The sequence below is a fragment of the Petromyzon marinus genome, chromosome 15 (genome assembly GCF_048934315.1).
Source record: "Petromyzon marinus isolate PM22_M1 ecotype Great Lakes invasive population chromosome 15, UKy_Petmar_22M1.pri1.0, whole genome shotgun sequence".
Classification (NCBI taxonomy): Eukaryota; Metazoa; Chordata; class Hyperoartia; order Petromyzontiformes; family Petromyzontidae; genus Petromyzon; species Petromyzon marinus.
In genome coordinates, this window is record NC_133681.1 from 767,142 (window position 1) to 793,004 (window position 25,863).

Here is a 25,863-nt window from a genome sequence, read left to right on the forward strand (position 1 = left end):
GTGTACTGTGCACGCACACACACACACACGTGTACTGTGCACGCACACACACACACAGACGTGTACTGCGCACGCACACACACGTGTACTGCGCACACACACGTGTACTGCGCACTGCGCGCACACACGTGTACTGCGCACGCACACACACACCAGTGTACTGCGCACGCACACACACGTGTACTGTGCACGCACACATACACACGTGTACTGCGGACACACACACACACGTGTACTGCGCATGCACACACACATACGTGTACTGCGCACACACACACGTGTACTGCGCACGCGCACGCACACACACACACACACACGTGTACTGCGCACACACACACACGTGTACTGCGCATGCACACACACACATACGTGTACTGCGCACACACACACACATACGTGTACTGCGCACACACACACACGTGTACTGCGCACGCACACACACACACGTGTACTGTGTACGCACACACACGTGTACTGTGCACGCACACACACGTGTACTGCGCACGCACACACACGTGTACTGCGCACACACACACACGTGTACTGCGCACGCACACACACACGTGTACTACGCACACACAAACGTGTACTGTGCACACACACACACACACACGTGTACTGCGCACACACACACACACACGTGTACTGCGTACGCACACACACGTGTACTGCGCACGCACACACACGTGTACTGCGCACACACACACACGTGTACTGCGCACACACACACACACACGTGTACTACGCACACACACGTGTACTGCGCATGCATGCACACGTGTACTGCGCACACACACACACACACGTGTACTGCGCACGCACACACACGTGTACTGCGCACGCACGCACACGTGTACTGCACACGCACGCACACACACACACACACGTGTACTGCGGTCACACACACACACGTGTACTGCGCACACACACGTGTACTGCACACACACACACACACGTGTACTGCGCTCACACACACACACACGTGTGCCGCGAGTGCGTTACACAAGCAAGCGGTCCCCTCGAGGAGGGCCGGGAAGTGTTTGCATCTCTTTGAGAATTGCGCAGTTTGTAAATCAAATTTTGGGAAGCAATCCCTTTAAGGCCTCTTTACGGTGTAATTTGCATCGCTAATTGGCTGGGAGCCCAGCGGGGCGGGAGATCGGCAATGTCGGGGAAGGTCGTGACGGAGCGTCTCCCCGCACCGTCACTATCACTGCCACTACCGCCGCCACCACCGCCACCATCGTCGCCACCACCGCCGCTACCGCCGCCACCACCGCCACCATCGTCGCCACCACCGCCGCCACCGCCACCGCCGCCGCCACCGCCAGCACGTGCCAAGCACGGATCACGACGGCTCTCATGTCGCTCGCCACTGAATTTAGCCGTGACCAGGAAGAGAACGTGTGTTTCGTGTGAGAGGTGGTTCTCGGCGTGTGTGTGTGTGTGCTGTTACAGCGGTTAGTCCGCCGCTCCACGAACCGGGACAGTGACCAGAGTTCGATGCGCGACCACGGCGATCATCGGTGGTGATTGTCCAAACCGATCCTGGGCTTCCCACCGCGAGGGTGGCCTTAAATGAATGCCGAGTGTGTGTCACATCATGTAAAACATCGGCAAGGGGGACGTAAAGGTGACCGGTTGTGGTGCTGGCCACACCGGCCCAATTAGGTGGCGTCCTGTCCTACGTGGGTGCTCACTAACAACACTTCCCTTAACAGACTATGTAGGCAACACGGGACATCTCTGTATTTGTGTACATGTGTGTGTGGTTCATTGCGCGATGTTCTAACCCTTATGGGCGCCACGGTGGCGAGATGTTAACTACATCACCTGGTATGCAGGAGGTCGTTGTTTCGATCCCGACCCTGACTGCTGTGTATTTGGAGATTGCGTGTTCTCCCCGTGGTCGTGTGGATTTTCCCTCCCGGGCCCTAAGGTTTTTCCCTCCACATTTAGAATCAATCTGCATTCACAGTATTTGGCCGCCATGAATTTCCAAGTGACGGTAAACCACACTTTGCTGAGCTATGATTTGTGATATCCAGGTCGCTTCTGAACAAGCGCTACGCAGCTGAGCGTGGGCCTTACCTGGTGAACAAAAAAATAGTAAAAAAGATATAGTGTAACACCGCCGTTCCCCTACGCACAGCAGAAACAGAGACAGCACCCACCGTGTACCCTTCAACGGACTGCAGGGGCGAGTGATGCGAGTGCTGGAGTTGTACCGGCACAACACGCCCCTGTGGTGAGGCCAGCCACACCTCCCCCCCCTCCTCACCTGCAGTGCACGACGCAGGGCCCCGCGTCGGGCGGGTTGAGCGCCTTGACGCGGCGTACGAACGCGAGCAGCCCCGTGGCGTGGTATGGCACGCCGTGGTCCGGCCAGCTCGTGAAGTGGAAGTGACGGACCTCGCGCACCTCGGGGCAGCCCGCCTGCTCCACGCGCACGCACGACCGCAGTATTATCAGTCATGATTGATCCACTGCTGCATGTCCATAATTGTCCGTGCGTCCGTGTGTAACTGTACATGTCCGTGTGTCTGCGTGTGTGATGTCTGCGTGTAACTGTCGGTGTGTCTGCGTGTAACTGTCGGTGTGTCTGCGTGTAACTGTTGGTGTGTCTGCGTGTAACTGTCAGTATGTAATTGTCGGTGTGTCTTCGTGTAACTCTCCGTGTGTCTGTGTGTAACTGTCGGTGTGTCTGCGTCTAACTGTCAGTATGTAACTGTCGGTGTGTCTGCGTGTAACTGTCGGTGTGTCTGCGTGTAACTGTCGGTTTGTCTGCGTGTAACTGTCGGTGTGTCTGCGTGTAACTGTCAGTACGTAACTGTTGGTGTGTCTGCGTGTAACTGTCGGTGTCTGCGTGTAACTCTCTGTGTGTCTGTGTGTAACTCTCCGTGTGTCTTCGTGTAACTGTCGGTTTGTCTGCGTGTAACTGTTGGTGTGTCTGCGTGTAACTCTCTGTGTGTCTGCGTGTAACTCTCCGTGTGTCTGCGTGTAACTTTCTGTGTGTCTGTGTGTAACTGTCAGTATGTAACTGTTGGTGTGTCTGCGTGTAACTATCGGTGTGTCTGCGTGTAACTCTCTGTGTGTCTGCGTGTAACTCTCCGTGTGTCTGCGTCTAACTGTCAGTATGTAACTGTTGGTGTGTCTGCGTGTACTGTAACTGTCTGTGTGTCTGTGTGTAACTTTCCACGTGTCCGTGACCCTCACCCGCTCGATGCTGAAAGTGCGGATGATGTACTCGGCGAGCATCTCAGTACCCACGAGCGTCACCTTGACGTCGTTGTAAACCTCGCACTCGTCCGCCCAGTACTTGCAGCACTTCACCTGCCAGGAGAACACGCATGCACGAACGCACGCATATACACGGACACGTGCATATACACAAAGGCAGATATCCCCTGTATAGCCTCAACAGACTGTTGGGGCAAGTGCTGTTAGTGAGTGGCACCTATGAAGGCCGGCACGGCACATCCCTTTGTCTCCAGAGCGGTGATGTTTACACACTGCACAAGGTACTCATGTTGAGGCTAAGTCGACCTAAGGGAGGCACATGACTGGTTCAGGTAATCGTCACCGGTGTTGGCCGTGAGCGGGAATTGAACTCGGGAAGCCAAGTTTGTAGCGCAGCGCGCTAACCGCTGCGCTACTGCTCCCAATAGAGCACACACTAAAGGATACACGCACACCGCATGCACGAAGACACGGACGTGGAATGTTATTCTCGGCCTAATTCCACAGCTCTCTAATTCCAGTGAAAGGACAGATGAAACGACACTGACTCACACAAGCACGCTAGCAATTTACCACATTTGAGCAAATGAGCACACAAACATACGCACATACGCGGCAATCAGCCGCTCGCCCACATGCATCTCCATTCCACAGCTCCGAAAATGAGATTGGAAAAAAATGATAAAATCTCTGTTACTGCACCTGAGGCGTACAGGTTCAAATCCCCGCTGAAGGTTGACACTTGACAACTTATTCATCGTCCCTATCATCCTCATCCTCCACTGAGGGTAGATAAAACGAGCACCACTTTGTGGTACTCAATGCATGCTCCTCCATCCTGCGCTTGTCACAAGAATGTGGAACTTCCACTGCTGCCGATGGAGATGAGCACCGCTCCACATTAATTTGAGCGCCGAGACTTGATCAACCCCTTGGGGTGGTTCAGAGGTCGGAGCGCCGAGCGGCACCGCCAAGAGTATGGGCTCAAATCCGGGGAATCAAGCCGCCCAACTGCAGCGACCGAACCGAGTTCCCAAGAGGAGTGAGCTGAGGGTGCCAGCCCCATCACCAATGAGGCCAAACAAACCTTGTCGCTCTGGCCGAGCAGCTGGGAAGAAAGTGCTGCCCCTCTACTGTGTGCCAACCAGAAGGCCGCGGGGCCGATCAGGCTGCATGCGGAGGAACGGAGGTGAGAAGGAGGCGAATTGTCTGTTTGTCTGTTTTGCTACGGAGACCACACATCACTCGGATTAAGGGATCTCAGAGGTGGCTCTGTGACATCCGCTTCCAAGTGTCTGACACGGAGAGTTGCACTGCACTGTAAGAATGTTCACCATGGATTCATTATCTGGTGTCTCGAGCCCAGGATAACTATTGGGATAGATTATTATGATGACCGTTCTCTTCGTACAAAACTAGACGTAAGGACAAATAAACCATCATGGGAGCTGGGGGGACGGGGGCAGCGCGACCGGTTGTGTCAATGCCAACTTTGGTCATTAGGTTAACACCACCTCCAGTGTGAAGCGAGTCGGCGTCTATAGACTGCCATACGCGAGATCCATGGGCTGAGACTGGGCCGGAAGGCCGACGGACAAACTGACGGCGATCATCGCGAGGCACTCCTCCGCTCTGTGGTGCACAGAGCCAGCGAGATGGAGCCAGTGAGACGGAGCTCTCTGGCTCACGTGGTTAGCCGCCGGGGATCACCGCCGGAGTTAGCGAGTGCCCATTTAGGCCGGTAATGGGGTGAACGTAAACGGTGCACACCACCCCCACCCTGCTGGCCTTAATAGGTGCTCGCTAACAGCAATGCTCATGAGGCTAAGCGGAGGATCGGTCCCTTGTGGGGAGCTACCGCGCGCTGCACTACGAACCCGGCGGCCCGAGTTCGATTGCCGCTCACGACCAACACCAATAACTCTTACCTCACAATGTTCTGGGCCTCCCCTAGGTCGACTCAGCCTCAAGTGAGTACCGGATGGTGTGCGTAATCATCGCCACTAGGGAGACAAAGGCGGCCGGGCGTGGTAGTGGCCACCGGCCCCTTGTGTGCTGTGCCGGCCTTCATAGGTGCTACTCGCCAACAGCACTTTCCCCAACAGGCTCTGAAGGCTACACGGCGGACCTTTGTCTGCTCTGCCGCACTGGAATGGGGGCTTCATTAACTTCCGTCTCAGAATGAATGAACGAATAAAAATCCGCCTTGTACTGCAATTCACAAACGACGTGCGCTGTGGACCCTTTAGCCGTTTAGCAGAACGGCTGCGGGGGAGTGAGCAGCTGAGGGGAGGGGGGCCTGTTGGGCATGGCCCTGCTCCCACCCGCAGGGCAGGGCACCCTGCCCTCTCCGCACCAACACCCACCCCCTCACCCCACCTCCCCCCACCGCGCTCTCTCCTCTTTCCTCCTGACGTCTACCATAGAGACCAATCAAAAATGACTTCGGCAGTAGTTCTGCGATGTCCTCTTCTGCGCCCCGCTGTCCGTCACCAAGTAGCACTTTGCAACGTTTTGGAGTTCCGCATTTAATAGCCGCAATAATGACATAACCGCTAAAGCGCAATTGAAGAAAATTGATCACAACACTTTAGAGCCCTTTGTCAATCGACTGCTGTTGGCCACACTTGCCAAGCGCTGGGACGGGGAGGGCGGCACACCACGCGCACCGCTCCTCGCTCGCGTGAACAACGACCAAGACGACGATTCGAGCGGCAAACGACGACCGCTGGACATCGCGGTTGCTGTGGGCGCCGCTCGGCACGCAATGCGGCGGTCGGCTCCGGTCGGAGCGAATCCGCCGCCCTTAACGAATCCATCATGTTAGAAGCAGGAGGGAGAGAAGAGGGGGAAATGAAATAAATAACCCCCGCCGCCCTCCCCCCAAAAAGCGAATTACGATTCGGGAGGTGCACGGCTTTCACGCACTTTAAAAAAATAATTTCCTTGCTCTGCCAAGCGCTCGGAAAATTACTCTCCCCGTTCCCATGCCAATCGCAACCCCGCATGGAACACGCGTGGAGCGCGCACATGCACGTAGACGCGAGAGAGGGTGGCTGCGTGTGAGAGTGCACGGGTGAGGCCGCACGCATGTGTTCGTACATGTATGACAAAGGGGCGGTGGCCAACGTCGCTAACAACATTCTGAATCGGTCCTGGGCCTCCCCGAGGTCGACTTAGCCTCAAATGAGTAGCTGGTGCCATACGTAAACATCGCCACTGGGGAGACAAAGGCGGCCGGGCGTGGTGTTGACCACCCACCCCTTCGTGTGCCGTGCCGGCCTTCATAGGTGTTTGCGAACAGCACTTGCCCCAACAGCATTTTAAAGCTATAAGGGGGATCTTTGTCTTGTTACACTTGCACGTGCTTGCATGACTGCGTGCGCACTTGTGTGTGTGTGTGTGCGTGCATACGCATGATAAAGTAAGTGCATTAGACATCGTGCGTGTGTGGACACTTGTGAATGCTAAGCAAGGACCATTTGAGTTTGGGGGGCAGGGGTGTGCGAAGGGGGTCATATAGAGGGTCGCGCTGGGGGTCACGGGTTGAGAGGGGGGGGGGTGATATCCGATCGCCTGATCTTCTGAGCGTCGGGCGTCTGATGAAATTTCATGATTTAATGGGAAATCTTACAAGCGGGCGGAAATTATATGTGTGCACGATTAGATTATTATTCATGAATAATTGACCGCAATTTGTGGGTATTTCATTACGAGTGCAAGGGCCTCGAATGAAAGGGGGAATAAAGCAAAGCTGCATTTGAGCGGAGACGGGGGCTCCCTTATTGCAATTAAAATTACATTCTTAGTCCATTAGAGCAAATCAGAGGTTCGGCCACGGAAGGGATTGTAATAATGCAGGTGGTCCGGCCCCCGTGAAGGGCGGGGCTGGTGGGCCCCCCCTCCCCCTTCGCCCCTCCCTCGCAGCTCAGGCGCAAAATAATTTAGCGACAAGATCGGCCAAATGAATGTCTTTAATTTAAACAAAAACAACGCCCGGCGCCACGTCGAGATTATGAAACAAATGTCGCCAAATTGTTGAGAACATGAGGCCCGGCAAGTTTAATGGACTCTCTCTCTCTCTATAGGGAGAAAACATTAACCCCTCGTCGGCAGAGTTTGCCGCACCAGGGGGAGCAACGCGGAACTTCGCTCGTTCTCGCCACTGTGTTTAGTTTGTTGTCTTTCCCTGCACCTCTGATAAGCACGGTTGGCTACATTCGATGGGAATTCCACGTTTCCTTGGCAGAAGCAGTACAGAACGGCGCAGTGCGGGCGGATGTTCTACCTGAGCAGGGCTCGTAAACCAACGATACGGAAAGTACACGAGTGTCAGGGGGTGTGGGGTCGAGGGAGGTCAGAGGGCGACAAGGCGCGGAAGGTGATGGGCAGGGGAGGCGAAGTAGAGGCGCGAGAAGGTGAGGCTGAAGAGGCGACGAGGGGTGGAGAGAGAGGAGGGGCTGGCGATGTGGGCGGTGAGCAGCGCGACCGCTTACCCGCCCGACCTCCACCAGGTTGGTGAGCATCACCACCGAGGCAGAGTGCTCCTGCCAGACCATGCGCCAGAAGTCGTAGACGGTCTCCGGGAGGGGCCCTGCGTGAACGCCGTGACACAAACATGACGAGGTCAAGAAGTCACGATGGCCAAAGCCACCACAACGCCATCCTTCCTTCTCCGTGATCTCCCAACAGGCCACGCCGGACATCCAGGGACCGCTCTCACGGTCTTATCGCCCCTACTGCCTGGGTCAGGGTCTCCACCTTACCTTGCATGGATACATTCACCTCCCACCGCAGACTTGACGACATTAATTATCATAATTCAGGGTCGCGATTCAATCAATGTTTGCTGTTTGGTCTGTCTCGTCTCGTCCGGACATTCGCATTCGCTCCGTCGGCTTGAAGGTAACGTTAGCATTAAATTTGCATCATTTGTAAATAATAGATTTCTGCGTGACTGACCCTACGCGTGTGTATCAAGCTAGGAGGAACCGGCTCTGATTTACGATCCAGGTGTCGAGTCCCTAGGTAATCTGAGATGCTCTGGAATGAAAACTTAATGTTACACAATCCCTTTAAACAACGCTCACTGCTCCAATTACAATTGCTCGCAACAAAAAAAAAACGAATCCCAACAACACTGTCGGCGAAAACCAGACGCTTACAATGGTCACGCAAACTTCAGAGCAGATGTGGAAATAGCCAAATAGACGCGGAGAGATGAGACTAATGATGTGTTGCAGTCAAAGGAGGGAATGCGGCCAAAGGGGGGTGAAGAAGGCCAACGCGGAGATGGAGCAACGAAATATTACGTCGCAGGATCGTCAGAAGCGATGACCGCTTGCGGAGGCCTTCATCCAGCAGTGGATTGATCATGGCTGATGACGATGATCGACGGCAGGAGATCGTGGAATGTGAGCGCGCGACTCTCACCTTGCGTCGCGATGTAGTGGTGAGTTCGGTGGTAGCCCTGCAGAGTGGGGCGACACGGGGAGAGGGAGAGAGTCAGAGAGAGTCAGAGAGAGATGCACGGCGAGAGAGACGGAGAGCGTGCAGAGACACAGGGAGAGAGAGAGGGAGAGCAATAGACACAGAGAGAGAGAGACAGTAGCAGCGAGACAGACGGAGAGAGACGGAGAGCGAGGGCGACACGGGGAAACGAGGCGTTTATAAATTGCTCGCCGGATGCTCGGCGACATCGCTTTGCCGCCACCTCGGGCTCGCGGCGAGGCGGGGGGACGGTGATTAATGCGGAGACCCATCAGGGGAACGAAGCTAACGGGCGGCGCGGGTCACGTGGAGCGCACGGCAACTCGAGGGTCACCGGAGCCGCGCGCGGCCGTGGAGGAACCAGGACGGAGGCGATGGCGTTCGCTCTGCCGTGCCCGTTACGCCGTGATTGCTCCCGCAACGCGCCCAGGGCCGCCTGCTCCCTCCCGGAAGCCTCGAAGCGATGGGAGGTGGCACAGTGTTGTATCCCGTGTACACCGCGTACACCACGTACACCACGTACACCACGTACACCACATACACTGTGTACACCACGTACACCATGTACACCACGTACACTGTGTACACCACGTACACCGTGTACACCATGTACACCACGTACACCACGTACACCATGTATACCATATACACCACGTACACCGTGTACACCATGTACACTGTGTACACCACGTACACCGTGTACACCGTGTACACCACGTACACCACATATACCACGTACACCATGTACACCACGTACACCACATATACCACATACACCACGTACACCACGTACACCACATATACCACGTACACCACGTACACCGTGTACACCGTGTACACCACGTACACCATGTACACCACGTACACCATGTACACCATGTACACCACGTACACCGTGTATACCATGTGCACCATGTACACCATGTACACCGTGTACACCATGCACACCACGTACACCATGTACACCATGTACACTGTGTACACCATGTACACCATGTACACCGTGTACACCATGTACACCATGTACACTATGTACACCGTGTACACCATGTACACTGTGTACACCATGTACACCATGTACACCATGTACACCGTGTACACAGTGTACACCATGTACACCATGTACACCGTGTACACCGTGTACACCATGTACACCACGTACACCATGTACACCGTGTACACAATGTACACCACGTACACCGTGTACACCACGTACACCGTATACACTGTGTACACCGTGTACACCACGTACACCGTGTACACCGTGTACACCGTGTACACCGTGTACACCGTGTACACCGTGTACACCATGTACACGGTGTACCACACCACCTCCCATCACTTCTAGGGTTCTGGGAGGAGGCAGATGTTTTTGTGGCTGATATAACGATGATAAAGATGCCGCTTCAAGCGCATTTCTAATTTACATTAAATTATCGCACATCGCCTTTAATTAAAAACAGCTCGCCTAACTTACATTTCATTATTCTGTCGTAAACTTGTTTCAGCTTCCGCAATTTTCGATCCTTCACTGTCGTCGTGCAAAAACATTCCCTCCCACAGCTCTTTGCGTTTAACCCCCCCGCCCCCCCCCGTACCTGAAGGGGGCTCTCAACTGGAAGTTTAAAGGCCATCGAGGCACCCCCGCCTAGCCCCGCCATTCGTGCACCTGCGTGGGAACGCTATCCGTTTCCGGATTCGAACCACGAACCTCTGCGACACGCTACCACGAGCTAGGCCACGTCACCGACCCACGATTGTCGATCCATTGCTCGACGAAGGCCTCCAAACTCCGAGTCGGTCACGCAAGTTGTTTTAGCCATACTTCACCACGCTGGTCAGCGTGGGTCGGTGAAGCACGTGGACCCCAAGACCGGTTCAGATATCACTCGCCGCTCATGTTAGCCGTGGCCAGGAACGGAACTCAGGTCACCGGGTGAACAGTGCGGCGTGCCAACCTCTAGGCCACCGCACGCGCCGAGCATTCCACAGGCATCGTGAGCTTGTGCGATGCTCCGTGAATCGGTGTAAAAACAAGGAGCATCCTGTGTGCACGCAGTACATGACCGACATGCGTGTGCTTGTGCTATTCGGACGTATCAATGCGCACGGAGACTGTGCCGCGCCAAGACGCAGCGCGTGCGTGCACAGCAACCGGGAGGGGCGGTGGAATAAGGTGACACGAGGTGAACGCACGCACACACACACACACACACGTGTACGTAAAACAAATACGGGCGCACGCACACATGCGGAGGAATGGACACATTCACGCATGCAAGCACGAGGGATGGGTACTTTAAGACACGCTCGCATGCACACATACACACAGGCACGCACGCGGAATCTCTCGTCTTATGGAAATGTCCCATCCCAGGAGGAAGCGTATAACTCACAGACATAATCACAAGCCGGCATGCTCGCGCACCCCCCACCACCTGCCCCCAGCTGCCCCCAGCTGCCCCCCTGACCCCTCCCACACCCCACCCACGCTCGTCCACTTGTCTGCCCCCCCCCCCCAGCACGCCGTCAGCACAACAGCCCCGATTCCGTCCGAAGATCTCTCCCCCTCTCCAGACCTTGAAAACCCCACTGCTCTTGAATATATTGTGTAGCGGCTCACGTCTTAAATATTCAAGAGATTATTTCGGTGTGAACATCCTCAACGCCGATCCCGGCACAAACTCTACCTCCACCCCTTTGCCTACGAACCTGGGCGCGAATTCTAACGCCCCCCCCCCCCGCCGTTGTCTGCCCCGGCCCCCGCTGCGGTCACTGAACAAGGGGGCGGCCAGGCTGCCGTGCCTGCAGGGGGTGCGACTGCTCCAGGGCCCAGGCATCGGGCTATGACGTGGTAGATCAATTAAATATCGTGGACAGAAGCCTGGTGGATTGGTGCACCATGAGACTAAGAGATGGCGAACACTTGGGGATTCATGAGTGAGAAGGGTGGGGGTGAGGCAGAATTGGACTGGCGGTCTCTCCCCCCCACCACCCCCCCTGTGTTCCTTGCACCAGGGCTCATCGTGCCAACGCCGCTACGCCACCGATCCACGCCCAATCCCCCAAGCCCTCTCGTTACCGCAGAGCGAACCTTGGCCTGGCTCGCTCCGCACCCGCACGGACGCGACGTGCTCCACCGCTTCAAGGGCATGTGGTCATCACGGCCGATGCCGCCACTCCCCGCAATCGCTTCCTTCCGCTAGATCCCGCGGTGCTTGTGAACTCGAAGCTTGTCGCTTACGGCGCGACGTCGTCTGGCTCGGGGTATCCCCTTCCCTTTGGTCCCCGACCTCTGTGTGCCACCGCTGTGCCCATCTCCGTGACCTCACCTCCTCTTCCTCCACGCTGCACATCTGTGCCACCAATCCCTACCTCCAATTCCCAACCCCCAAGTGGCTTGCCCTATCTTACAACAGCGTTGCAGGTTTCCTGTGCATGCACCTCTATTCCAACGCCCCAGCGTGAGTTACAAAATGAGTCGGACATTCACTGGGTGTCCAATTAGAAGCACTCACACCGAACAAACACTTCCCTTCCTGTAATTTCGTGTCCAATTTGCATCACTTAAAATATATAAACGTAACTTTGTTAATCCACTGCTGGATGGAAACCTCCCCATGTCGTATCAATCACGGGGATTATTTGAGCATATTTGACCACCCTCGTGGTGCAGGACCGGATCGTATATCACTCTCTACTGCTGTAGGCCACGGCTGGGAATCAAAGCACAATATTCCAGCATTGAAGCACAGTGTGCGCTAACCACTGCGACACTGCTCCCTTAGTACGTTTTTAAAAGATGTGCCATTTATTTTGTGTCCATCTCATCAATTGTTTGTGTATTCAACCTTCAGAACATAACTAAACAATGCTTACATTTTGATTTAAAGCTTTCGTGACTGCAGTAATTCATATTCTTAGCTCTTTCGGTAAAGTCACGTTGAAGGGAAACAATAAAATAATAAAATATATAAAACAATAAAAATTCTCACGACGTTTCGACCATAACACAAACGGTCGTCATCAGGTGTGAAAAAACCAACGACAGTTTGTGTTATGGTCGAAACGTCGTGAGAATTTTTATTGTTTTATATATATTTTATTATTTTATTGTTTCCCTTCAACGTGACTTTACCGAAAGAGCTAAGAATATAAACAATGCTTATCCGCAAAATCAAAAATATCCCTGCCAAATTCTAAGTGGAAACCCAGCGAGAGTGGGGCAGGGAGGGGGGGTGTACAGGCAGAAACGCGAGGATGGACAGATGGGGAGGCAAACACGGAGAGACGGACATACGCAGAGACAGAGAGACAGAGGGACCAACTCACCAGGTTACCGCTGCTGCAGCAGCACACCTACCCATCCACAGCATCCACAGCAGCAGCAGCAGGAGGAGGAGACAGAGATATGAACGTTGGGGTGGCAGGTGGGGCACTGGGCTACACGGGGGGAGAAGGGATGGCTGCCTCTTCCCTGGTTTATGGACAGAGGAATACGAGCCTGTGCCGTGACCTCTTAATCAAAATCCCCCTTGGCTACTCCACATGGACCCCCTTGGCTACTCCACGTGGACCCCCTTGGCTACTCCACGTGGACCCCCTTGGCTACTCCACACAGACCCCCTTGGCTACTCCACGTGGACCCCCTTGGCTACTCCACGTGGACCCCCTTGGCTACTCCACGTGGACCCCCTTGGCTACTCCACGTGAACCCCCTTGGCTACTCCACGTGGACCCCCTTGGCTACTCCACGTGGACCCCCTTGGCTACTCCACGTGGGCCCCCTTGGCTACTCCACGTGGGCCCCCTTGGCTACTCCACGTGGGCCCCCTTGGCTACTCCACGTGGACCCCCTTGGCTACTCCACGTGGACCCCTTGGCTACTCCAAACGGAGTTTGCTCTCTAACGGGGCCTCGGCATGAATCTAAACCACGCTCGCGATGATGCAGGGCCATCAGGTTGGTGGCGGTGGTTGGCAGGGGGAGTGGGGGGGCAGGGTGGTGGTGGGGGGCGGGATGGTGGAGGCCGGGGTGGTGGGGGGCGGGGTGGGGGGGGAGGGGTGGTGGGGGGCGGCGTGGTGGGGGGCAGAATGGTGGGGGCCGGGGTGGTGGGGGGCGGGGTGGTGGGGGGCAGAATGCTGGGGGCCGGGGTGATGGGGGGCGGGGTGGTGGGGGGCGGGGTGGTGGGGGGCGGGGTGGTGGGGGGCGGGGTGGTGGGGGGCTGCGTGCACTCACGTCAATGTAGTTGGCGTTGATGTAGTCGGAGCTCGGATCTCCGTTTGTTGGCTGAAGCACGACTCGCGAGTGGTCGTCTGCACAAAGACAAAGATCCCCCACGTAGCTTACATGGAGACCCGGGGCAAGTGCTGTTAGCGAGCGCCTCTTGCTAGTGGCATGGCTCACGAGAATACGTTGTGACTGGCACCGCGTCTGGCCACCTTCGTCTCCCCAGTGCTGATGATTGCACTCCACACCAGGTACTCGTTTTACGCCGAGTCCCCCTATGGGCTCGGCACTTGTTCTAATATCATTCGCCGCCGATGTTAAAGATGGGCGGGAATTAAAACCATGTTGCCGGGTTCGCAGGGGAGCACGCCAACCACTACATTACCGTGCCCGACACATGTTAAAAGGTAAAGATCCCCCATATAGCATGCAACAGCATTGGGGCAAGTACTGTGAGCCCCACACGTACACACACACACACATTCACCAGGCACGCCATGCTGGTGACATCCACTCCCGTGAGCACTGTGCGTGTGTTGACGCGTGCATCGATGCCGCGGAGTGAGACGCTGCGATGATTTGCATTTAAATAAAAGAGCAAACATGAATTTCACGCAGGTGAACGAAGAGGGCACGCGAAGCCGATCCACGCTGCGCCTCCGTGCTTGCCAAACTTGCAATGACAGTCATCGTCGGCCATGATCAATCCACTGCTGGATGAAGGCTCCCTCTGCAAGTCGTCACCGTCTCTCACGGTATGGCGACGCAACGATCCGTTCTAGCACCTTGCTCGCCGGCCGATTTCATCGCTCCGTCTCCTCGTCACGTCCCCTGGCTGCCACCACCGTCGTAATGGCTCGGCCGGTGGCCGGCGGCCCCCCCCCCCCCCCGGCGAGCGCTGCCACGAGGCGGCCTGGCGCAGGGGCCGGTGGCCGGCGGCCCCCCCCCATGGCGCAGGGGCCGGTGGGCCATGTCCCTGACCTGCGCAAGCCGCCCGGTGCTCCTCTCTTTCTCGGTCTCTCGCGGTCGGTCCGGGTGCGTGCCGCTCCACGCCGAGGTTCTCCCTCCACATTTAGAATCATCGTCAAGCGATTGGAGTAATTGGCTGCAATAAATGTCCGCCGGATGACAAGCCACTTCGTTGAGCTATCACTTGTGGCCAAGGTCGCTAGTTTAGTTTCTTTTGGCACTTTTGAGTTTTCGTTCCGGTAAGGACGGCAGCGATATCCACGGCACGGCTCACGCGGAGTTTGTCGGTGTTGTGCGAGCGGACTCCGGCCATCTTGACGCGGATTCACCGCCACACACACACACATATATATGAAAAAGGCTAAATAATAAAAGCAGAGAATGCTAATCGGGATTTTGTTCAACGCAGAAAAAACATTCCTCTTGCAATGTAATTATAAGTGGAGTCTTAGTGATAATGATGATGAGCGTGGCTGAGGAGAGAGATGGGGGAGGGGTGGGGGGGGATATTGGGGGGAGGGCGAGGGGCGTTCACCCACTGGGAAACTGCTGGGGCCATCATCAGTAGCCCCGGGCCCAATTCAGTGAAGTCCGGCCGCAGTCCGGCCGCCCCAGGACCCATACTGAGCGCTGCGTCATCCATCCCTACCCCAGGGCCCACTCTCAGGGCCGTCTCCATCCATGGCCAAGGCCCCACAATGGGTGATGGATGGATGGCATCACCGAGGGTCCAACTTCAAGGCCCAACAGAGGTGTCTACACGGTCGCTGATGGCAGACGGGTGCCCACGTGGTGTGCTGTGCAAACGGGCACTCGGTCCATGAGCGCAACCATCATTCCTGTCATGTTCACTACTATCATCATCATCATCACTACCGCCGCCATCACCACAATCACCACCTTCATTGCATACACATAATATCATTGGCACCGCAAGTGTCACGTTCGTCACGCCGTTGCATGGAGAAGGAACCTGGAATTCCATCTCAAGCGACACTGTCGCCCCTCGCAAGATCCCTCGCACCCCCCGTGCCGCTCGAGTCGCAGGGACGAACAAATGCGTACGGAGCTTAAGTCGTCCCCACCGGACTCCAGCTCACGCTCCGCGCGTCGCCGCCGCTATCTCTCGGCCGAGTGAGCGATCTCACGCGTGACCCGAGGCGATGAGTGGCACCGAGTGATCCCAGTTCCTCCCGGGGGATCGAGGGGGGAGATCGAGGGGGGAGATCGAGGGGGGATCCGCGACCTGGCGGGGTCAAGCACTTACAGGCGATGATGTTTCCATAGCGGTTCTTGGGACGGTTCTCCTCCCGCTTGGCCACGGTCCACGACGCCGACTGCCCTTCAAAGAAACTCTGGAGAGATGGGCAGGGTGGGAGGGAGGGAAGAGAGAAGCGAGAGGAGGGCGAGAGATGTATAAGGTCAAGTGCAGGAGGTGCACAGCGCTCCCATTTTTGCGCACGAATCGTTTTCACAAAGCGCGCTTAACATGTGCCACACGCACACACACACGTACACACGCACACATATGCACAAATACATGCAAAGACAAAGACCCCCCCCCCCCCCCCCGTATAGCCTTCAATAGATTGTTGGGGCAACCGTTGTTAGCGAGCACCTATGACGGCCGGCACGGCAAACGGGCGTGGCCAGCACCACTCCCCACCACCACAGTCGGTACTCACGCTCAGTTCACAGGGTTTATGGTGCGGTGCGCTAACCGCTCCGCCGCCGCTCCCCCCGCATGCACGCACGCATATACGCGCACTTCCCCGGACAAACTCGCACACTTTGAAGTCTTTTATTTTTCAATTTTAAACACGAAACAAAACCCGAGAGTAGCAACAAGCGACCGCCATTTCATCTGAATCCAAAAAAACAACCTGCGGAGTGCGCTTGGGCGGCATCGCCGGACAGGAGCCGGAGCCACGCGGAAGAGACGCCTCCCGGGGGGAGGGGGGGACGCCAACCCCGGCACACCACGTCCAGTGCACCTCTCACTATGGGCTGCGGCTGCAAGTCACGTGTCGCCTACTCTCGCCTACCAGCGGCCCGGAAAGCATTCGGTGAGAAACGTAAACTCGGATTGCGACGTGGATCTGGCCGGGTGGCCCAGCGGCAGAGCGAGATGCTCGTGGTCAGAAGGTCACGCGTTCAACTCCTGGTTGGGGGTTAACTTGGCCCATCGTCTTCCTCGGATCAATAAAATGAGTACCACTTTGTGGGGATGTCAACACAGGTAATTCTTTGAGGAATCTTGCCCCGATGTAGGAACGCGTAATTTCCACCGCTGGCTCGGCGGTGCTGTGAGCAGGAAAGCACTTTTGCTTCGGTGTGCGTCATCGGCCCAGGAATCATGGGGTGGCGGTGGGGACGAGGAGGATTCAGGGGTGAGGGCTTTGCCGTGTCCCATCAGGCGGCATGGCAACTCGCTCCCACCTCTCCCACCTTTCCCCTCTCGCCCCTCTCGCCCCATGCTCCGCGGGGACGCACCGATGACGTGCGACGCTCGGGGCAAATAGAAAATTCCGGGGCAATTTTTGCGGCGGAACCATCGCGGCTGTTTTGTCCCGGTGCCCATGCCCGTGGGCGAGGGATGAAAACAATTACGATTCGGGCGCAACGACACGCGGGCGCATCTCGGGACGCACGGCGGGCACGGCGGGCACGGCGGGTGCGTTCGGACCGCAGGCAGGGCCAGCGGTGGCGTGGTAGCGTCACCACGTGGGCCCTGGCGCGAGGGATCAAACGGGGGCCCCCCTCTGACCCGCGGCTTGGTGCAATTGCACAGCCTGCACACTCGACAGCGACTATACTGAGAGGCACTCGGCCACAGAGACTCGTAGAGATCCACAGACTTCAGTGTGCTGGCTTATTTACTTCAGTTTTTTTTTAAAGGATGGTGGCAGGGACCCGACAGTGCGGATGGCTGGGGGAGTTCCAGACCGAGGCTAACGATGCGACTGTTTTCACCGGGCACCGTCAAATGCCATGGCCTCCGACGGTAAAGTGACGAAAAGATACGGGAGGACTGGGTTCGGGGTGGCTCACACGCCGGAGCTGTTTGAGGAGCTGTGCTGATGAAATCTGTATTATTAATCAGTGCCGAGAAGAGCGGATCCGAGCGCCATGGAGGAGAAATACAAACACACGCAGAGTCAATGTTGCGGGCCAGTTCACAAATGGTGTGCATCATTGATGGCGCTAAATTAGGCATGTGCTGGATCGCACGCGCGCTCACACACACGTGCTCATATACACAAACGTGCTCATATATAGACACACACGTGCTCATACACACACAACACGTGCTCGTACACACACACACACGTGCTCATACACACACAACACGTGCTCGTACACACACACATACACGTGCTCGTACACACACACATACACGTGCTCGTACACATACACACATGTGCTCGTACACACACACACACGTGCTCGTACACACACACATACACGTGCTTGTACACACACGCGTGCTCGTACACACACGCGTGCTCATATACACACAAGCGTGCTTGTGCACACACATACACGTGCTTGTACACACACATACACGTGCTTGTACACACACATACACGTGCTTGTACACACACATACACGTGCTTGTACACACACATACACGTGCTTGTACACACACATACACGTGCTCATACACACACATACACGTTCTCATACACACACTGGCGTACACACACATGCGTGCGCAGAAAAGCTAATAAACACATGCACACAATGGTCCACGCACACGCACCCCCCCCCGCCCCCGCGCCCCTCCCACACACCTCGTACTCCTCCTTGAAGCCGTAGCCCTCGCCCAGCTTCATCTGCTCGATGTGCTGCAGGAGGTCGTTGACCCTGATGGCCGGGTGCAGCTGCCCCGTGTGGTACGGGGACTCGGGCACGCGCTCGGGGCCCCTCCACGCCGGGCACGAGGCCCGCGGCCCCCGCTGGCCCCCGCCCGTCCCGTGGCAGTGCGGCGCGCGGGCGACGTGCCCCCCTCCTCCCCCCGGCGGGGGGAGCTGCTGGGGGACGGGGGGCTGCCCGTGGTGCGGGTAGGGGGGCGCGGGCCCCGACGGGCCCTGGGAGCCGCTCGCCTCGACGAGGGCCCCCCCACAGCCATCGTCTGTGCGGGAAGTGAGGGGGGGGGGGGACGAAGAGATTTTAGAAGCGGATATTACAGAACTACTTCTGAGGTTCCTTGAAGTGACCTCCAGTTCGCGCGGCGGTGGGCAGTGATTTTCTCATTGCCAGCCCTGAGGCAACGGTGGAAATTCCACATTCCTGCGGACTGGACCGGTGTTTACCGCAGCGTCTCCCGCTTATCGGCACGAAGCCCTGTCTGGCACCCATACCCTGCCGACTCAGAGTCTGGATTAAACACAGGGTCGTGGGCTGGAAGCCAGGCACACACAGACCATCACCGCCCCGCCTCGGCAACAACGAACACCCCAACCGCCGCTCCAAAGCCACGATCCACCACGGCATCAATCAGACACGGCGCCGATAACGTCCCACGCCGGTGCCATAAAAACAGCGGCGGCGAGGCGGCGCTGAATGGGGAACTCGGTTCTGGCGTGCTCCACGGTGGCGCCCGTGTCGTGCGCCGCGGTGGGGCGCCGTTGGCGGCCGTGGTTACGGACGCGCCGGGCCATTACCGGCACTCTCAAAGGCCGCGGTTTACGGAGCGGCTTTACGGTGAAGCCAACTGCGCCACGCGGCACCCCACCGGCGGGCAACGCAGCGCCACAGCGACCAAGCGAGTTGTGGTTGCGCGAGCGGTGAAGTTGCTTGGTGAGCCGCGGTTCACTGCAACCATGGACCCAAGGGTACACGCAACAATAATAAATTAAAATAATCAAATGATTATAATCACTTCCTGCTGTTGCTCTTTGGCAAGCAGTGGTCGGAAAGCTAATTAGAGGCGAGGTGACATTACGCTGCTGGCCAGGCGCTCGCGTCCACGCAAAGTTCAGCTGCCAGGCCTCGTCAGCATGGAGCGGCAGCGCCAGCGAGCTGCGCGAAAGCCCCGGGTCTCGCACGCAGACATACGCCAACGCACCGACACGCTTCAGCCTCATCGTCATCATCGACCAGGATCTCGCAACCATTTGGTGATGGCCTGGCACCCAAGTTGCCTCCAACTCTCACGCACGCGCATGCGATGGCACAATCCACCGGGCACAACACGATTTAATCGCTCCATCTCCGTGGCGCATGGCGCACCTCTGGGTGCGTTCCCTCCCTTTGCTGCCGTTGCCACCGCGGCCCCCCATCTGCCTTGCCGGGCTTCATCGTGATCGCACGCGACGAGCCTCGCGGTTCCAGCTCACCGCGAACGGTTTCACCGCAGAGAGTTCCACCGCGGAGCTGGCACGGAGAGTATCGCGCGGTTTCATCTCAACCCAAGTTCGCTTTGCCAAGGTGCTCGGTCTCGAGCGATTGGCCCATCATTCTGAGGGGGGTAATCGGTGGTGGGGGCGTTAAGGGGGGGGGGCAATGGGGGTACAGGGTGCGGAGGGTAGGTGGGGGCAGCGGTTGCTGTGGGCAGTGCTGCGTTTGGCACGCCCCCTCCCTCTCGCTCTGAATGTCAGCCTGGTATTTCACTGGGAAAGGTCACTCCGCCTGGCGTGGAGTCGAGGGCCAGTGCCGACGGTTAGGGTGGGACGGTGTGGAGTGGTGCGTGTTGGCGCCGCAAGAGATTATTACGCTAACATGCGAACGGCGCTGTGTTAGCGCCGGACTCGCATGCACGTGTGTGTGTGCGAGATGTTGTACTCTCTCCATGGCACTCCGTCTGTCTGTGCATCTCTCTTTTCCCTATGCATTTCTCTCGCTCTGCGTCTGGCCCTGTCTCTCGGTGGCAATCTCTTCATCCTTCTGTGTCCATCCCTGTTCGTAATTTCTGTCCATCTAGCTATGTGTCTGTTGCTCCGTGTTTCTCCATCTGTCCCCATGTCTGTCCATCTCTCTGCATCTCTGTCTCTTTGTGTATCTCTGCCTGTCTTCAGGGCTCTCACTCCTCCATCTGCACGTGGAGTCTGCACACTCAGACTCAAATAGAGACCCATGGACTTACCTTGCTGATCTGTGACTAAGAGCTCCGTAGCTCATCAGATTCCTCCAGTTTAAATAAAGATTCTGAGTCTGGACGGCTTTTGTTGTCGAGGCAGCCCAAGTCCGGAACGTTCGTTAGTGGGCGTTAGCAGGTGTGAGTGAGCGAGAGCAGGTCGGCACGATCGAGCAGCCGTTCTGTGAAAGCGAGAGCAATGGAGCAGCGCAAGTGACCAAAATTGGTCACTTGACCCCCCCTCTCGCCCCCCCTGCCCCCCGCCCCCCCCCACGATTGCGTGTGTCCAAACTGCTCGGGCCGCAGTTCCTGCGACGCCCCGCCTCCGGTCCTCACCGCATTATTTGAATTTGGGCTTCCGGCAGAGGTGGCTCCGGCTCGTCGATCCCAAGCCCCCCGGCGTGGCCGACACACCGCTCGGCTCATTAGCAGGGAGGTGCGTGGGACAGGGCTCACACGAGTGAGCGAGCGAGCGCGGCGCGCCCGCACCTCCCTGTGGGAACGTTATTTAATTGAACCAAATAATTATATAATTACGGTCATTAAATTGTGCTCGGCGTGAGTGCCGGCTCCGTTAATTAAAATTCCGCTCTCTCGCGGCGCCTGCGTGAACGTGCCACCGCTGCTGCAGGTGCTGCGCAGAAAAAATGTTGTGACTCGCAGCAGAGCCCGCTGACCGGGGCCTGCCAGGCCGGTGGGGATCGGCAGGCTGGCCACCTCTGAGATACAAAACATGGAACTTGCTGTGGAATGCAGAGAAACTCTCAGAATATATTAATAAGGGAGGGCTACACGTGAATGCGTTGTCTTGGGTGGTGCAGTGTTATTGCGTAGCTGAGAAAAAAACGTCCCGGGACAGCTGCAGCTGCCTCTGCAACAACAGAACGGTCCTGGGGAAACTGGAACACGTGGCAAAACCAAAATCAAACTTACCCATGGCCTAGGCCAGCGGTGGAGACAAGACGGCCCACGGACCAGGTAAGGCCCGTGACTTTAAGTTCATGCGGCCCGCGGCCTGACAAAGCTCACCACCTCGAAACAGCGGCTCACGCACGATGTTTGTCCGTCGCCGCGAGAATCTTATCCACACTGATCGGGTATCAGAGGGGTGCATATTTGCAACCTGGCACAAATGCCATGTATATCTAACTTTAAGGGCAAGGGCTTCCTTTCCTACTCTTCCTATGCGGCCGATGCGCGCGGATCGCCGAATCCTGTTTGGCCCTGGGCACTGTGAGATTTACCACCCGCGACAAACGTGAAGCCAGGAATGGGCCGCAGGTCTAGGCCCAACGACACGGAGGGTGGGACGGGCGTGGTGACGCCACGCCAGGTGGCACTGAACCCTCTCACTCGCCCCGATGTGGAGGGGCGCCTCAAATGGCAGTCAAACGATTGTTTTCGAGCTGAGATGAAGCTGAATTAAGTTCAATCCGGTCCTTGTTGACTGGGCTGATATCAGCAATGCACGACACTTGGGAACCCGGTTAAATTTTAACCCAGGATTTCACCTGTGCTGGCTGAGTGATTCGACACGGCCATTATGAACCACCACTGAACTACCCAGCCAATTGTTAATTGTGCATTGAGCACTGCCCATTTTCAGTGGTGGCTTGAACCAGTGGTCAAATTTCCATATTCCTATGGCAGTGACTGGTGCAAGTAAGGACTATCACCGTTTAATTTTGCAGCAAGTGCCACTCGGTTCTAATATCAAGTTGGGACAGAATAGCTGTTGAGTTTCCCGCCAGGAGGCCGGTATCTAGAGGGTGCCAGTTCAACTACAGGAAAGGGCGACTCCTGGGGTTCACTTCATCGGAGTCCCTCCTTCCCCCTCCTACTCGTGGAGTAAGCCCATCACGGTGGAGCGACGCGGCCTCGGCTCGCAACGGCGTCACGGGCAGATAAGCGAAAGGTTAGAAAATAACAATCCCCATGTGGCGACACAAAACCGCGCACATTAGCATAATGAAATGTCACCTGGGCATTCTGTCTGGCACGCGAACGCGTTCGTGAGGGGCGGTGAGGCGACACCACGGAGACGGCGTGGGCGGTTAACGCACGCGCCAACGCACGTAAACACCAACGCACACGCACGCGCCAACGCACGTAAACACCAACGCACACGCATGTAAACACCAACGAACACACACTCGCTAACGCACGTAAACACCAACGCAGATGCACGCGCCAACGCACGTAAACACCAACGCACGCGCTAATGCACGTAAACACCAACGCACACGCACGCGCTAATGCACGTAAACACCAACGCACACGCATGTAAACACCAACGAACACACACTCGCTAACGGACGTAAATACCAACGCACACACACGCGCCAACGCACGTAAACACCAACGCACATGCACGCGCTAACGCACGTAGACATCAATGCACACGCACGCGCCAACGCACGTAAACACCAACGCACACGCACGTAAACACCAACGCACACGCATGCGCTAACGTACGTAAACACCAACACACACGCGTGCACAAAAGCACGTAAACACCAACACACACGCATGCGCTAACGCACATGAACACCAATGCTCACATGCGCTAACGCACACGCGTGCATTGCACCCAAGAACTCGATTTCAAGCGCCGTGGCCGAGGTGGCCGACACCCAGATTTGAACTCCAGGCTCTCTGCGCTGGAGTTCGCGATCGAACCCCGCGTCCGATTCCACGAATATGTGCGCGGTACAAATCGTGCCTATGTTGAATTTGATTGTTATCGTGCTTGAAGGAGCGGGGGGACCTCGTTACCTGGGCAGGAGGAGGAGGAGGGTTTGGGGGATCTGTGGTTGGCGGCGAGGCTCTCCGCGGTGTGCGACGGGGTTTGGGCTGACCGCGGTGCAAGCACAGGGGTCGGAGGGCAGACAGGCGAGAAGGAGGAAGACACGAGGAGGACACGAGGAAGAACAGGCAAGAGGTTTAAACGCGTCACGCGAGGGGGGAAACGCGAAAGGTTAACGTGGCCAACGGGGAGCACGCCCCAACAAACATGTAAAGCGTGCGCTCGCCGCACCGCCACCGGTAGAGACCGTGCCATCTCCACCGCGTGCGATCTTCACCGCACACCATCTTCACCGCACGCGAGGGATTCCGTAGCCGCTCGGGAGTGTGCATGTCCACATTGGGCTGCGTATCCAGAACCTTTCACCGCCGTGAAATTCGAGCCCGGGATGTCCCAGTGGTGCCCGCCAAAGTCGTGCGTGGCCAAAGCTGAAGGGAAGAACAGCTCAGCACACGTCCCAACCCGGAATCCGCATTTGGATCTTACAGAAAGAGAGATATATATACACACACGTGTTTACATGTGCTGCACACATGTGTGTGTACAAAAGACAAAGATATCCCGTATAGCCTGAACAGATGGCTAGGACAATTGCTTTTAGCGAGCACCTATGAAGGCCGGTAAGGCACACGAGGTGGTGGATGGTCAACATCACGCCCGGCCGCCTTTGTCTCACCAGTGGTGATGTTTACACACCGCACTGGGTACTCATTTCAGGCTGAGTCGACCTATGGGAGGCCCAGGACCGGTTAAAATAATCGTCACTGGTGTTTGCCATGAGTGGGAATCGAACTCAGTTTGCTGGATTCATAGTGCAGTGCGATAACCGCTACTCTTTTGTGTGTGTACACATATACGCATATTTCTTATATATCAAGCTTGCTAAGCACAGTCCCCGGGCCCAAAACTGTCCGCGGGCAGCAACAAACAACACTTTTATCGAAGTTGTAATGGATGAGAGCTTGACACGTTCTAGAAATGGGAAAGGTTATTGTTGTAAGAGCTTAGGGTGAGAGCCGATGAGGGGAGGGGGGTCACAAAGCGGAGCAGTGCACAGCAAGACGCAGCACGAGAAGTCTGGTGACTGGCAGTGCGGTGAGTGAACGGGTGAATTGGTTAGTGAGTGGGCGAGTAGTGGATGAGTGAGTGGTGGGTGAGTGACTGAGTGAGTGGTAGGTGAGTGAGTTGTTGTGACCCGATGTGTGGTGAGTAGACGAGTGAGTGGGTGAGTGGGTGAGTGAGTGACCTGTCATTAACCGCAGTGTGCTGAAATGAACAAGTGACGCTCATGGGAACGGTAACCATGGCAGTGGTGTTGGAAGAGTGATGATTGTATGCATCTCCAGCAACAATTAGTGGCGACCAGTTTAAGTTGGCACATGGCTTGATTTCTCATTTAATGATTTTCGGATTGCCGGCGGACTGGAACAGGCGGTGCCGTGACGACTCGTGCGCACAGCCATAGCGAGAGGCGGCATGGTGGATGTGGTGTGCTGGGTGCAACATGGACGGATCTGGCTGGGTTGGCGACCTTTATTTATGACTGAGAAGAGAGGCCCACGGGGACCGGGAGTCAATTTTGCAAGAGAGGCTCGTGTTTAAATAAGCAAGGCAAATGTAAGCACGCGAGCACGAAGCGCTCATTTAAGATGCAACACAAATCCTGTGCAGGTTGGCTCTGCTTTCATCCGAGAGTCCAAACGGTAATTATACTGGCATGTGTGGCGGAGATGTAAAACACACACACACCCCCGCATGCACACACAAGCACGCACGCAAGTAAACACAGAGATGCCCTCAAATAGCCTTGAGAAGCTGTTGGGATGAGTGCTCTTAATGAGTACGATGGGGTAGTGTGGTCAGTACCACGTCCGTGCACCTTTGTCTTCCCAGTGCTAATGTTTACACACTGCACCAGGCACTCATTTAAGGCTGAGTTGACCTTAAGAATGGCCAGGAACGGTAAAAATATTCATAACCGATGTTGGTCGTGAGCGAGAATCGAACTCGGACCGCTGGGCTCGTAGCTCAGTGCACCAACTACTACGCT

At 56.4% G+C, this 25,863-nt stretch overlaps 1 protein-coding gene across 7 annotated transcripts in view; it reads right to left on the reverse strand.

Annotated features, from left to right (window-relative positions):
* Nucleotides 1-25,863, reverse strand: part of LOC116942550 (receptor-type tyrosine-protein phosphatase kappa-like) — a 180,280-nt gene that overhangs the window by 13,112 nt on the left and 141,305 nt on the right. For 4 of the 7 annotated variants that reach the window (XM_076067180.1, XM_076067179.1, XM_076067177.1 and 1 more), the window contains 9 exons: nt 23,783-23,860; nt 18,723-19,063; nt 16,196-16,283; nt 13,969-14,045; nt 13,063-13,089; nt 8,674-8,710; nt 7,737-7,834; nt 3,217-3,333; nt 2,282-2,436 (listed from right to left, as the gene is read on the reverse strand). In XM_076067180.1, the coding sequence (XP_075923295.1) occupies nt 2,282-2,436; nt 3,217-3,333; nt 7,737-7,834; nt 8,674-8,710; nt 13,063-13,089; nt 13,969-14,045; nt 16,196-16,283; nt 18,723-19,063; nt 23,783-23,860 (1,018 nt within the window). The remainder of the gene's footprint in view (nt 1-2,281; nt 2,437-3,216; nt 3,334-7,736; nt 7,835-8,673; nt 8,711-13,062; nt 13,090-13,968; nt 14,046-16,195; nt 16,284-18,722; nt 19,064-23,782; nt 23,861-25,863) is intronic. The other 3 variants (XM_076067178.1, XM_032954594.2, XM_076067181.1) reach the window with 2 other exon arrangements.